Source organism: Echiichthys vipera (assembly GCF_963691815.1).
Source record: "Echiichthys vipera genome assembly, chromosome: 13".
Classification (NCBI taxonomy): domain Eukaryota; kingdom Metazoa; phylum Chordata; class Actinopteri; order Perciformes; family Trachinidae; genus Echiichthys; species Echiichthys vipera.
The window spans coordinates 29581579-29596448 of record NC_139838.1 but is presented as its reverse complement, the minus strand read 5'-3'; the positions used below and the strand labels follow the sequence as shown (position 1 = coordinate 29596448).

The 14870-nt window shown below is 47.7% G+C and overlaps 1 protein-coding gene across 1 annotated transcript; it reads right to left on the bottom strand.

Annotated features, from left to right (window-relative positions):
* Positions 1-979: 979 nt before the first annotated feature.
* Positions 980-13990, bottom strand: LOC310955431 (uncharacterized protein; the record flags this gene model as incomplete). The annotated part of the gene is made up of 5 exons (XM_083925247.1): positions 980-1107; positions 6771-6932; positions 13121-13293; positions 13367-13468; positions 13941-13990. 5 exons carry the CDS (start codon positions 13988-13990, stop codon positions 980-982), a joined length of 615 nt encoding a protein of 204 aa, XP_083781373.1.
* Between the last annotated feature and the right edge of the window lie 880 nt (positions 13991-14870).

Genomic DNA, 14870 nt, shown 5'->3' with positions numbered 1-14870 from the left:
TGTCACGTCTGTGTGACGCTGCTGACGCCGCCATCTTCTTACATGTTCCTGTCTGATCTGTCACCGTTGCTGTTTCCTGTCACATGTTGATATCACAACGACTCTTTGATCAAAGCTGATGCTGACAGACGGGAGTGTCCTGCTGCGGCCCAACGGGACATCACTGAAGTCATCGGATCGGATCCTGCCCCTCAGCTGCGTCCTGATCTAAAGACCACACCCTCACCGTTCTCTCAGTCTTCTGCAGGAGTACAGAGACTGAGAAGTGCTGACCAATCAGAGCGGACTGGGCTTCTTAAAGTGACAGGAGCGTCTCAGACAAGGGGGGGGGGCTAATAGAGCTGCAGCAGCCAAGTGTGTTTGAACATGAAAGCACGGGAACATGAATCTGATACTAGATCTGCTTTCAGCCGCAGTTTCAGGCGTCAGATCGACTCAAATTCAGTTCAACCAGCAAAGAAACTTTCATATTATTTATTAAAGGAACACAGAGTGAGAAACATCTTCTCTTTTCTTTGACTGAGCTCGTTTTAGTTTTCATGTTGAATCTTTTGTTTCATTGTGTTTTTATGTTTTTATGTTTGTTTATTTAATATTTAAACCATGAATAAAAGAATCATTTTCTTCAGTTTTAACAGACTGAGTTTGTTTGAGATGAGCTCGAATCATGATGTTAAATTTATGTGACTGAAGTAAGAAACAGAATATCACAGTGTTTAATCATGTGTCATTATTAATAAGGGTCCACACCTGAACAACAGGAAGTCAGCCTTAAAACAGGAAGTCAGCCTTAAAACAGGAAGTCAGTCTTAAAACAGGAAGTCAGCCTTAAAACAGGAAGTCAGCCTTAAAAGACAAAGTTTCCAGTCACACTGGTCGACGTGTGAAACAGAGCCATGGAAATCAAATCAGCTTTATTCATAAAGCACCTTTCAAACGTGTGAAAATGCAGATGAATGAATTCAATAACTGTAGTGTCTTAACTTCTGTGCTTCACCTCTTTAAGACTCAAACCAGCTGCAGCCGTGTTCAGCGCCCCGGCTGTGAAGCTCTTCTCATCGTAGCTGATCTCCTGGATCAGAAGGCTGTTTACACCAAGAGGAGCAGCTTTTATACAGGAAACCACATTAAAAACACACGTTTGAACCTATGAAGATGGGATTGGTCAAATCCATGGGTTATTAACACTCTTAAGACTCTTTTAGAGTCAATAACCACACACACACTCAGGGAAGACAAGTTAATATCAAACTGAACTCACCAATTTATGTTTTTCCATCGTTCTTTTGGATGAGAGGTCGCCACGCGTGTCGTCATTGTAATTTTTGCTGATGGAGTTTGATATTTGTCACTGAATCATAGATGTGAAATGTCCAAAGGTACATTAACATCTGTCTGTCTGTCTGTGCTTCGGCTTTACTTTCAGATGTTCAAAAAGTGATTGTTGGTGAAGAAGAGCAGCTGTCGGTGGTTAAAGAAGAGGTTCCCCCTGAGCAGCAGGAGTGCAGCTCCAGTCTGGAGCAGGAGGACCCAGAGCCCCCACACATTAAAGAGGAACAGGAGGAACTGTGGAGCAGTCAGGAGGGAGAGCAGCTTCAAGGGCTGGAGGAGGCTGATATCACCAAGTTCACATTCACTCCTGTCCCTGTGAAGAGTGAAGATGATGAAGAGAAACCTCAGTCCTCACAGATGGAGACAGAAGCTGATGGAGAGGACTGTGGAGGACCAGAACCAGAACCAGACAGGGACTCACAACCAGATACACATTTAACACCAGAGACTGGAGACTCTTCTGAACCTCAGTCAGGTTCAACCTTTTTGAAAGACGATGAAGTTCCTGTCAGTGAGTCCAGATGTAGTGCTGCAGAGAGACCATTCAGATGCTCGGAGTGTGGGAAAAGCTTTGCAACCAAGGCACATCTCAAGAGACACATGATAACTCACACAGGAGAGAAACCATTCATATGCTCAGTGTGTAAGAAATATTTTTCACAGAGTGCAAATTTAAAGAGACACATGAGAAGCCACACGGGAGAGAAACCGTACAGCTGCTCAGTTTGTGATAAAATATTCCTGCTTAAGGGAAATCTGAAGACACACATGAGAACTCACACAGGGGAGAAACCGTTCAGCTGCTCAGTTTGTAAGAAATCTTTTACAGAAAATGGAACTTTAAAAATACACATGAGAAGCCACACGGGAGAGAAACCGTACAGCTGCAGTGTTTGTAACGAGAGATTTCTCTGGCGTTATCAGACCAAAAAACACAGATGTGTTGGTGTTCAGTCCTCACAGCTTCATCCGAGTCAAACTGGACAGATGGAGACAGAAGCTGATGGAGAGGACTGTGGAGGTCCAGAACCAGAACCAGACAGGAACTCACATCCAGACACACATTTAACACCAGAGACTGAAGACAAGATTGGAGAATCTTCTGAACCTGAAACTGATGACGGTGCTGATCTGAAGGAGACAAGAGAACCTCAGTCAGGTTCAAAGTCTCTGGAAGATGAAGTTCCTGTCAGTGATTCAAGATGTAGAGAGAAACTTTATCTCTGCTCTGAGTGTGGGAAACAATTTGGCATCAAGTCAAATTTGAAGACACACATGAGAACTCACACAGGAGAGAAACCGTTCAACTGTTCAGTTTGTAAGAAATATTTTACACAGAGTGGAACGTTAAAGAAACACATGAGCGTCCACTCAGGAGAGAAACCATTCAGCTGCTCAGTTTGTAGGAAATCTTTTACACAGCAGGCAAATTTGAAGAGACACATAAGTGTCCACTCAGGAGAGAAACCGTTCGGCTGTCCAGTGTGTGGTAAAAGATTCCCAGGAAAGCGCAACCTCGTTCAACACATGAAATTTCACACGGGAGAGAAACCGTTTAGTTGCTCAGTCTGTAAGAAATCCTATACTCGAAGTGGACATTTGCAGAAACACATGAGAACGCACCTGAGGGAGAAACCATTCAGCTGCAGCGTTTGTGACCAAAGATTTGTCCGACATCATCATCTCAAGAAACATAAATGTGTCGTTCATCAGTCCTCACAGACGGAAACAGAAGCTGATGTGGAGGACTGTGGAGGACCAGAACCAGGACCAGACAGGAACTGACATCGACAGCGAGTAACGGCCACGGGCCTCAATCCACGATACCAAAAGCACATGTGGTTTGATTTTCTGTGCTGCGGCTCTGTCGGCTGGCTGCTCTCCATGGACGTGGAAAATAAATGTTACGTAGTGTTTGGACACATCTGACGCATTAATATCTCATGTTCTGGAGCAAACGTGCTGCAGGTCAAACGTTAGCCTGTAGCTCGTACTGACGCAGCCTCGTCTCATCAGTTAGCACGCCGCTTCACGTTTCTGTCAGTCTGAACAACCTGCCACCACAACCGTGTGTGTGTGTGTGTGTGTGTGTGTGTGTGTGTGTGTGTGTGTGTGTGTGTGTGTGTGTGTGTGTGTGTGTGTGTGTGTGTGTGTGTGTATTTATTCTCTGTATATGAATCTTCAGTTGTTGCACTTGGACCAATGGTTGTGCTGTGTTCTGCTCTGTTATAGAAATGGTATTTTAATATTTTGTAAATTTTCTAATAAAGAAGTTCATGTTTAAGTAAATTTGATCTTAGAAAACCTTTTTTTTTTTTTACCATGGTATCGAACTGCATCGATAATCGTGTCATTTCCCTGGTGCTGGTATGGGGACGTCTCTGATACGGGGTTCGGGCTCGACAGATGGGGGACAGGTCTCTCCCCCCTCGGCCCTGCGTCACCCCCGGGTCACAGTCCAGCACCTGAGGTGGATTCTATAACCTGTTCACTGATCTGTACGCTCTCTTCTAAATCTGCAGCAAAGGTTTTATTTTTAATGCACTCGAGGGAAAGTCCAGACCAGATCCTGGGGAGGGACGGATCCACCTTTTGAAGCTTTAGCTTCTGCAAAAAACTCAACTCATCTTTACAAGCAGCTTCAGATTCTTTAGCATTTTGACATCAATAAATCCTTCATGTGTGTTTTGATTTTTAAAGTTTTGTATCAGCCTTCTTCGTCGGCCGTGCCTGTGAAGAGTGGGGGGGGGGGAGTGTGAACAGTGATGAACACAGGTTTAATACAAGACCTGCAGACTGGCTCCCCCTCCTAAGTCACGCTCTGAGATCTGTAAACGTTTATTTGATATAAGAAGGTTCAGATATGGAACAGCTTTATTGAAGCTGCAGCTCACTGTCCCCCTGACCTGTCTGAAGAACAAGGCAGAGGAAAGCTTCAGGACTGAATCATCTGCTCATGTAGATTCAATGGTGCTCACTGTTGTTGAGGTGAGATTTCCTAAACAAGCCCCTATGGCTTTAATAATCTCACCGGCACAATCCAACCCCATCAGCTTCTTCTTTAATTTTCCTTTGTATGATGTTTTATTTATGTTGCATGTTTTATTGTTTGTTTTTTATTATGAAAGGAGTCGGACCCGTGGCTGATGAACTGTACCGACCTGAACAGCACGAGTGTTTGATGTGAACCTGCTGAGGGAGCAACACAACCAACACAACAACCTCTCAGGGAAACCTCCCTCAGGACTCCAGCAGAGCGCTGAAGCCAGAGAGGGAGGGCGTGTTGGCCGTGGGACAGTGAGTAAACAAAGATGACCCAAAACTGTAACCTGACTCCAGATGGTTGAGTCTCCTGGTTCTCCTGGTCTCAGCAGATCCATCTGAACTCTTTGTGAAGGGGTGAAAATCCTGGTTTCTGATTGGATGAACCATCTGTCTATTACCAACATACGGGCCAAACCAACCAATCAGATGACTGAAGCGTGTGACGTGCTAACAGCGTGTGACGTGCTAACAGCGTGGAGGCAAAGCTCAGAAAGGAAACAACATGTGGGTAAAGGAGATTTTCCCTTTGTGTTTACGGATCAAAGGCCTGTGTGTGTGTGTGTGTGTGTGTGTGTGTGTGTGTGTGTGTGTGTGTGTGTGTGTGTGTGTGTGTGTGTGTGTGTGTGTGTGTGTGTGTGTGTGTGTGTGTGTGTGTGTGTGTGTGTGTGTGTGTGTGTGTGTCCATATTCAACAGAAGGATCCAGAGAACAAAGAGCTGATCATCTCATCCGTGGAAGCCTCCATGTTGTTCTCTTCTGTTTCACTTCAGTCCACCAAAGAAACCAACGCTGACGGGTTCAAACTGGAGAAACTTCAACATGTTTCCTCCACCACACATCACCAAACTGATCTGAGAGTAAAACACAAACTACCAAAACTGAGCTTCTGGATGAACTCTGGACTAAATGAATGTGAGCTTTGACCCTCATCAGATGTGATGGGTTGTTGAGCTGATTGATCGTTTGGGGAATGCGATCTATTGATCTGACAACCAAGACCTCTGTAACGGACGTTGGCGGCTGCTGTTGACAAAGACTGGATCAGTCATAACGTATGAAAGACTTTAAAAACATGATGAAATCATAGAAGCTTTATTATTTTCTTGCTCACATGATACGAAGAACGGTTACGTCACATGAATAAGAACCAAGATCAGAACTTGTTATGTTCAATTTGTCTTCAAAGAAGCTGAGAGAACGAGGACAGGACTCATGGAGACGTGTTCAGTCCGGGCAAACATGCATCTGAACCCTTTCTGACCTGTCTGAGCTGTCAAAGGTTCACTTTGCCTTTTACGACAAAACGCTTTATCTGTGCTGATGAATCTGAATCTGAGTTCCTGTCTGGTTCTGGTTCTGGTTCTGGTCCTCCACAGTCCTGTCCATGAGCTTCTGTCTCCACCTGTCCTCGATCGAGCTGTGAGGACTGACAACCCACTGATTTATGTCTTCGGAGCTGCTGAGGCCAGGCGAATCTTTTGTTACAAACGCTGCAGCTGAACGGTTTCTCTCCTGTGTGAGTCGTCATGTGATGCTTCAGATAAGTCTTTCTGCAAAATCCTTTCCCACACTCAGAGCAGCTGAAGGGTTTCTCTCCCGTATGAGATCTGATGTGATGCTTCAGATTCACCTTTTGCTGAAACCTTTTATCGCACACTGAGCAGCTGAACGGTTTCTCTTCTGTGTGGATTCTCATGTGTTTCTCCAGAACTGTCTTGGCATCAAATCTTTTCACACACACTGAGCAGCTGAATGGTTTCTCTATGGTATGTGATCTCATGTGCTCCTTCAGATGTGCCCTGCGACCAAAGCTTTTCCCACACTCTGAGCAGCTGAACGGTTTCTCGCCTGTATGAGTTCTCATGTGTTCTTTCAGATGCGTCTGCCGGCAAAATCTTTTCCCACACTCAGAGCAGCTGAAAGGTTTCTCTCCTGTGTGGATTATCTTGTGTTTCTTTAAACTTCCACTCTCTGCAAAACATTTGTTACAGACTGAGCAGCTGAACGGTTTCTCTCCCGTGTGAGATCTCATGTGTCTCGTCAGACTTCCTTTGAGGACAAATCTTTTCCCGCAATCAGAGCAGCTGAATGGTTTTTCAACAGGGCTGTGTCTCAAGTCACTGACAGGAACTTCATCGTCTTTCAGAGACTTTGAACCTGACTGAGGTTCTCTGGTCTCCGTCCAGTCAGCACTGTCATCAGTCTCAGGTTCAGAAGAGTCCGTCTGTGGTTGATGAATCTGTGAGGACTGAGGGTCCTCTCCATCAGCTTCTGTCTCCATCTGTGAGGACTGAGGTTCCTCTTCATCAGCTTCACTCTTCACAGGGACAGGAGTGAATGTGAACTTGGTGATATCAGCCTCCTCCAGCCCTTGAAGCTGCTCTCCCTCCTGACTGCTCCACAGTTCCTCCTGTTCCTCTTTAATGTGTGGGGGCTCTGGGTCCTCCTGGTCCAGACTGGAGCTGCACTCCTGCTGCTCAGGGGGAACCTCTTCTTTAACCACCGACAGCTGCTCTTCTTCACCAACGATCACTGTGTGAACATCTGAAGGTAAAGCTGAAACACAGACAGACACTTGTTAAAGGAAACACACGTGTTGATGTTGAAGCAGAGACACGGACGCATGTTTGAGTGAGAGGTAACGAAGTTCATTCACTCTCATATTTCACTTTTATGGTTTTGTTTCACATTTATCTGAAAAATAATATTTTTTATGATTGGACACGACAAATATATTGAAATTGAGTCAGATTGATTGATTTATGGTCCAGATGAAGAAAGGACAGATATTTAATCTATAATCATTATTTATGAGTTTAATTTAATTTTGTTTCCAATAATCTGAGAAGTTCTTAAAGATTAACGACGAAGAAGAAAGAAGCAGAACGTGGAAACATGATGTTCCTGTGTCCTGTGTTCCTGTGTCCTGTGTCCCTGTGTCCTGTGTCCTGTGTTCCTGTGTCCTGTGTCCTGTGTTCCTGTGTTCCTGTGTCCTGTGTTCCTGTGTTCCTGTGTTCCTGTGTCCTGTGTTCCTGTGTCCTGTGTTCCTGTGTCCTGTGTCCTGTGTTCTGTGTTCCTGTGTTCTTGTGTCCTGTGTCCTGTGTTCCTGTGTTCCTGTGTCCTGTGTTCCTGTGTTCTGTGTTCCTGTGTCCTGTGTCCTGTGTTCTGTGTTCCTGTGTTCCTGTGTTCCTGTGTCCTGTGTTCCTGTGTCCTGTGTTCCTGTGTCCTGTGTTCCTGTGTCCTGTGTCCTGTGTTCTGTGTTCCTGTGTTCTTGTGTCCTGTGTCCTGTGTTCCTGTGTTCCTGTGTCCTGTGTTCCTGTGTCCTGTGTTCCTGTGTCCTGTGTCCTGTGTTCTGTGTTCCTGTGTTCTTGTGTCCTGTGTCCTGTGTTCCTGTGTTCCTGTGTCCTGTGTCCTGTGTTCTGTGTTCCTGTGTCCTGTTTCCTGTGTCCTGTGTTCCTGTGTCCTGTGTCCTGTGTTCCTGTGTCCTGTGTCCTATGTCCTGTGTTCCTGTGTTCCTGTGTCCTGTGTCCTGTGTTCCTGTGTTCCTGTGTCCTGTGTTCCTGTGTTCCTGTGTCCTGTGTTCCTGTGTCCTGTGTTCTTGTGTCCTGTGTTCCTGTGTCCTGTGTTCCTGTGTCCTGTGTTCCTGTGTCCTGTGTTCCTGTGTCCTGTGTTCCTGTGTTCCTGTGTCCTGTGTTCCTGTGTCCTGTGTTCCTGTGTCCTGTGTTCATGTGTCCTGTGTCCTTGTGTCCTGTGTTCCTGTGTTCCTGTGTCCTGTGTTCCTGTGTCCTGTGTTATTGTGTTCCTGTGTTCCTGTGTCCTGTGTTCTTGTGTCCTGTGTCCTGTGTTCCTGTGTTCATGTGTCCTGTGTTCCTGTGTCCTTGTGTCCTGTGTCCTGTGTTCCTGTGTCCTGTGTTCCTGTGTCCTGTGTCCTGTGTTCCTGTGTCCTGTGTTCCTGTGTTCTGTGTTCCTGTGTTCCTGTGTCCTGTGTCCCTGTGTTCCTGTGTTCTGTGTTCTGTGTTCTGTGTTCCTGTGTTCCTGTGTCCTGTGTCCTGTGTTCCTGTGTTCCTGTGTCCTGTGTTCCTGTGTTCTGTGTTCTGTGTTCTGTGTTCCTGTGTTCCTGTGTCCTGTGTCCTGTGTTCCTGTGTCCTGTGTCCTGTGTTCCTGTGTTCCTGTGTCCTGTGTCCTGTGTTCTGTGTTCTGTGTTCCTGTGTTCCTGTGTTCTGTGTCCTGTGTTCCTGTGTTCCTGTGTTCTGTGTCCTGTGTCCTGTGTCCTGTGTTCTGTGTCCTGTGTTCCTGTGTCCTGTGTCCTGTGTTCTGTGTTCTGGGTTCTGTGTCCCTGTGTTCTGTGTCCTGTGTCCTGTGTCCTGTGTTCCTGTGTCCTGTGTTCCTGTGTTCTGTGTCCTGTGTTCCTGTGTTCCTGTGTCCTGTGTTCCTGTGTTCTGTGTCCTGTGTTCCTGTGTTCCTGTGTTCCTGTGTTCCTGTGTCCTGTGTCCTGTGTCCTGTGTCCTGTGTTCCTGTGTCCTGTGTTCCTGTGTTCCTGTGTTCTGTGTCCCTGTGTCCTGTGTTCCTGTGTTCCTGTGTTCTGTGTTCCTGTGTTCCTGTGTCCTGTGTCCTGTGTTCCTGTGTTCTGTGTCCTGTGTCCTGTGTTCCTGTGTTCCTGTGTCCTGTGTTCCTGTGTCCTTGTGTCCTTGTGTCCTGTGTTCCTGTGCTCCTGTGTTCCTGTGTTCCTGTGTTCCTGTGTCCTGTGTTCCTGTGTCCTGTGTTCTGTGTCCTGTGTTCTGTGTCCTGTGTTCTGTGTCCTGTGTTCTGTGTCCTGTGTCCTGTGTTCCTGTGTCCTGTGTTCCTGTGTCCTGTGTTCCTGTGTCCTGTGTTCTGTGTCCTGTGTTCTGTGTCCTGTGTTCTGTGTCCTGTGTCCTGTGTTCCTGTGTCCTGTGTTCCTGTGTCCTGTGTTCCTGTGTCCCTGTGTTCTGTGTCCTGTGTTCTGTGTCCTGTGTTCCTGTGTCCCTGTGTCCTGTGTTCTGTGTCCTGTGTTCCTGAGTTCTGTGTCCTGTGTCCTGTGTTCCTGTGTCCTGTGTTCCTGTGTCCTGTGTTCCTGTGTTCCTGTGTCCTGTGTCCTGTGTCCTGTGTCCTGTGTTCCTGTGTCCTGTGTTCCTGTGTTCCTGTGTCCTGTGTTCCTGTGTCCTGTGTTCCTGTGTTCCTGAGTTCTGTGTCCTGTGTCCTGTGTTCTGTGTTCCTGTGTCCTGTGTTCCTGTGTTCTTGTGTCTTGTGTCCTGTGTTCCTGTGTTCCTGTGTTCTTGTGTCTTGTGTCCTGTGTTCCTGTGTTCCTGTGTTCTTGTGTCTTGTGTCCTGTGTTCCTGTGTTCCTGTGTCCTGTGTTCCTGTGTTCTGTGTCCTGTGTTCCTGTGTTCCTGTGTCCTGTGTCCTGTGTTCCTGTGTCCTGTGTTCCTGTGTCCTGTGTCCTGTGTTCCTGTGTTCTGTGTCCTGTGTTCCTGAGTTCTGTGTCCTGTGTCCTGTGTTCCTGTGTCCTGTGTTCCTGTGTTCTGTGTCCTGTGTTCCTGTGTTCTTGTGTTCCTGTGTCTTGTGTTCCTGTGTTCCTGTGTTCTGTGTCCTGTGTTCCTGTGTCCTGTGTCCCTGTGTCCTGTGTTCCTGTGTCCTGTGTCCTGTGTCCTGTGTTCCTGTGTCCTGTGTCCTGTGTCCTGTGTCCTGTGTCCTGTGTCCTGTGTTCCTGTGTCCTGTGTTCTGTGTCCTGTGTTCCTGTGTCCTGTGTTCCTGTGTCCTGTGTTCCTGTGTCCTGTGTCCTGTGTCCCTGTGTCCTTGTGTCCTGTGTCCTGTGTTCCTGTGTTCCTGTGTCCCTGTGTCCTTGTGTCCTGTGTCCTGTGTTCCTGTGTTCCTGTGTCCTGTGTTCCTGTGTTCCTGTGTCCTGTGTTCTGTGTCCTGTGTCCCTGTGTCCTTGTGTCCTGTGTCCTGTGTTCCTGTGTCCTGTGTCCTGTGTTCCTGTGTCCTGTGTTCCTGTGTCCTGTGTTCCTGTGTCCTGTGTTCCTGTGTCCTGTGTTCCTGTGTCCTGTGTTCCTGTGTCCTGTGTTCCTGTGTCCTGTGTCCTGTGTTCCTGTGTTCCTGTGTCCTGTGTTCTGTGTCCTGTGTCCCTGTGTCCTTGTGTCCTGTGTTCCTGTGTTCCTGTGTCCCTGTGTCCTGTGTTCCTGTGTCCTGTGTTCCTGTGTCCTGTGTTCCTGTGTCCTGTGTTCTGTGTCCTGTGTTCCTGTGTCCTGTGTTCCTGTGTCCTGTGTTCCTGTGTTCCTGTGTCCTGTGTTCTGTGTCCTGTGTTCCTGTGTTCCTGTGTCCTGTGTTCCTGTGTCCCTGTGTCCTGTGTCCCTGTGTCCTGTGTCCTGTGTTCCTGTGTTCGTGTGTCCTGTGTTCCTGTGTTCCTGTGTCCTGTGTCCCTGTGTCCTGTGTCCTGTGTTCCTGTGTTCGTGTGTCCTGTGTTCCTGTGTTCCTGTGTCCTGTGTCCTGTGTTCCTGTGTCCTGTGTTCCTGTGTCCTGTGTTCGTGTGTCCTGTGTCCTGTGTCCTGTGTTCCTGTGTCCTGTGTTCCTGTGTCCTGTGTTCCTGTGTTCTGTGTTCCTGTGTCCTGTGTTCCTGTGTCCTGTGTCCTGTGTTCCTGTGTCCTGTGTCCTGTGTCCTGTGTTCCTGTGTCCTGTGTCCTGTGTCCTGTGTTCCTGTGTTCCTGTGTCCTGTGTTCCTGTGTCCTGTGTTCCTGTGTTCCTGTGTCCTGTGTCCTGTGTTCCTGTGTTCCTGTGTCCCTGTGTCCTGTGTTCTGTGTCCTGTGTTCCTGTGTTCTTGTGTCCTGTGTCCTGTGTTCCTGTGTTCTTGTGTCCTGTGTCCTGTGTTCCTGTGTCCTGTGTCCCTGTGTCCTGTGTTCCTGTGTCCTGTGTTCCTGTGTTCCTGTGTCCTGTGTCCTGTGTTCCTGTGTTCTTGTGTCCTGTGTTCCTGTGTCCCTGTGTTCTGTGTCCTGTGTTCGTGTGTCCTGTGTTCCTGTGTTCCTGTGTCCTGTGTTCGTGTGTTCCTGTGTCCTGTGTCCTGTGTTCCTGTGTCCTGTGTCCTGTGTCCTGGGTTCTGTGTCCTGGGTTCTGTGTCCTGGGTTCTGTGTCCTGGGTTCTGTGTCCTGGGTTCTGTGTCCTGTGTTCTGTGTTCTGGGTTCTGTGTGGTTCCGCTCTGACTCCTTCTTCATCGTGTGAACTCTGAACTAAACCTGATTCATGTGACGTGGGAGGAGGGGTTGCTGGGACTTCCATTAGTGATCGCTGGGGTGACAGGAGATCAAAATCTGGCTTGGACTCCGCCAACGTATGACCCTCCACCCTGCAGATCAAGGAAGTGAGTCATTAGGAGAAAAGTGTAGTGAGCTCCAGGTGATTAAACACTTTTTTTGCGTGTATTTCGGGCGGTTTTCCCTCCGTAGCTTCGCCCCTGGTTCTGGATTTCCTGCTCTGATGACTGATTCAAACTCGTGCTACCTCCTTTCTCATCAAGAGCCACTTCAGGCGTGTAGTTAGCATTTACCTTTTTATAAACCAAGAGCAAGATCTGGGAGGAGGCCTCAGGGAAGACCCAGGACCAGGTGGAGAGATTAGATCTCCACTGGCCTGGGAACGCCTCAGGATCCCCCAGTTAGAGCTGGTTAATGAGGCCCGGGAAAGGGAAGTTTGGGGTCCCTGCTGGAGCTGCTGCCCCTGAGACCTGATCCAGGATCAGAGGCTGGAGCTGCTGCCCCTGAGACCTGATCCAGGATCAGAGGCTGGAGCTGCTGCCCCTGAGACCTGATCCAGGACCAGAGGCTGGAGCTGCTGCCCCTGAGACCTGATCCAGGACCAGAGGCTGGAGCTGCTGCCCCTGAGACCTGATCCAGGATCAGAGGCTGGAGCTGCTGCCCCCGAGACCTGATCCAGGACCAGAGGCTGGAGCTGCTGCCCCTGAGACCTGATCCAGGATCAGAGACTGGAGCTGCTGCCCCTGAGACCTGATCCAGGATCAGAGGCTGGAGCTGCTGCCCCTGAGACCTGATCCAGGATCAGAGGCTGGAGCTGCTGCCCCCGAGACCTGATCCAGGACCAGAGGCTGGAGCTGCTGCCCCTGAGACCTGATCCAGGATCAGAGACTGGAGCTGCTGCCCCTGAGACCTGATCCAGGATCAGAGGCTGGAGCTGCTGCCCCTGAGACCTGATCCAGGATCAGAGGCTGGAGCTGCTGCCCCTGAGACCTGATCCAGGATCAGAGGCTGGAGCTGCTGCCCCTGAGACCTGATCCAGGATCAGAGGCTGGAGCTGCTGCGCCTGAGACCTGATCCAGGATCAGAGGCTGGAGCTGCTGCCCCTGAGACCTGATCCAGGATCAGAGGCTGGAGCTGCTGCCCCTGAGACCTGATCCAGGATCAGAGGCTGGAGATGAGATGAGATGTCCACATGCTTTCATGCGTCCTTTACGCTGAAATGGACGTTGAGCAAAACATCCTCGTCGTTCAGGTTAAAAAGTTACTCCAATAAAGTTTGGAAAGAAAAACAACAAACACGGCGACGATGGAGGAGTTAGCAATCCTGCGTCTGTTGAGAAGGAGGCAAAATGAATCACGTGCACGTGAATGAACAGATGAACGGTGTTGGTTCCGTCAGTGGAACCGTCTGAGCCGCCGTCTGATCCGTGCATCTCTGCGGCTCGGACCCGTCAGCGCCCCGCAGCTGTGAGGGACCGCTCACCTGAACCGCCCCCATCCGGGCCCTGGATCCGCTGCAGCCACAGCGGCTTCAGGTCCTCTTCCATCAGGAGCTGCTGAGGATCTGCAGGAACCACATCCTCCACCGGAGCGGGCGCTGCCAGCTCCTCAGGGAGGGCGGGGCTCGACCCGGCGCACACGGGAGCAGCTCCCAAACTGTAGAAGGAGACGGACACGTGAGTGAGGCGTGTGGGTCCAGACCGCAGGACGCTTCCTCAGGAACCCTTACCGAGCCCACGAGGGAACCGGGTCAGTGCTGGACGCTTCAGGAGGCAGGACGCCACAGACACTCTTCTTCGGTGGTGTTGATGCTGAACGGCCTTTTTCATACCTGGAAGAAGAAAAACAGTCGACATCATCACTTTCTGAGAGGAGCCGTGGGTTTGAGTCCCGCTCCGCTCACGTCCTGTCAGAGTCAGACGGGGCCGGACCGCTGCGTCCGGTTCTTATGGTTTGATCCGTTTAAATAAATAAATAAATCAAACAAGAAGAAGGAGAAGAAGAAGAAGGAGAAGAAGAAGAAGAAGAAAAAGAAGAGAAGAAGAAGTAGAAGAAAAAGAAGAGAAGAAGAAGAAGAGAGGAAGAGAAGAAGAATAGAAGAAGAAACATATAAATATGATTATAACTACATTATTAAACTTATAAATATTATAATAACCACAGTATTTAACTCATAAATATGAATAAAACCACACATTAAACAGAGACCCACGGGTGGAGGACCTCCGGGTGCAGCTGGACCTCCGGGTGCAGCTGGAGCTCTGCAGCCGCTCACGGAGCTCTTCGTCTCGGCCTCAGCTCACTGGAGGAGCGGAGGATGAGCAGCGTCCGCCGCCATCTTGTCCGCCGCCATCTTGTCCTTCTCTGTTTCCTTCTTCTTCGTGGGTTTTGCTGAGTACAGCAGCAGCTGCACGTGCACAGCGCCCCTCGCGCCCTGGACTGTGAGTGCACGAGTCTGAATCATAATAAACATAAACATAAATATAATAATAACGTTAATAAATATAAATCCCTTTGTAAATAATTTATTATTATTGTTTTATTTCTTTTTATTTTAAATCCCTGTTTAGATTTTTGACTCTTTGTTTTCCTCTCGGTGGCTTTGAGTCCTTCTTTAGTGTTTTAGTGATTATTTTATATTATTTAGACTCATTTTGATTCTTCACTGTAAATATGTAAATATGTAAATATGAAAATATGAATCTGTTAAAGGTTCAGTTTTAGAAACACAAAGTTCAACAGATCATTTTTAAATATCGATGCAAAGAATCAGAATCTGCAGAAAACAAAGAGCAGAAAATATTAAAGATGTTCAGAGAAAAACAGAATAAAAGAATAAAGGAATAAAAGGAATAAAAGAATAATAAGAAACATTCATATCTACAGAAGATCTGAGGAAATGGTTCATGTCTGACTGATGTTTCAGATTCATGAATAAATATATTTATTAAATCAAATCTCTTTTCAACAACAACAAAGACACCAGGGACTTTTTATGATTCATCTATTTATTATTATTTCTCTTTTCTGTTTTATTCATTATTATCATTTTTATTTTCTACTTTTCTTCTTTATTATTTATGAATTTAACAGCGACACACACGTGAGTCCACGCGCTGTTCTGTCACTTTAATAAAACATAATAATATAATTATAATAATAATAAATGTGACTTAAAACAACATGAATAAACTAATAAAGTAAATAATAAAGAAACAGATCAAATATATAAC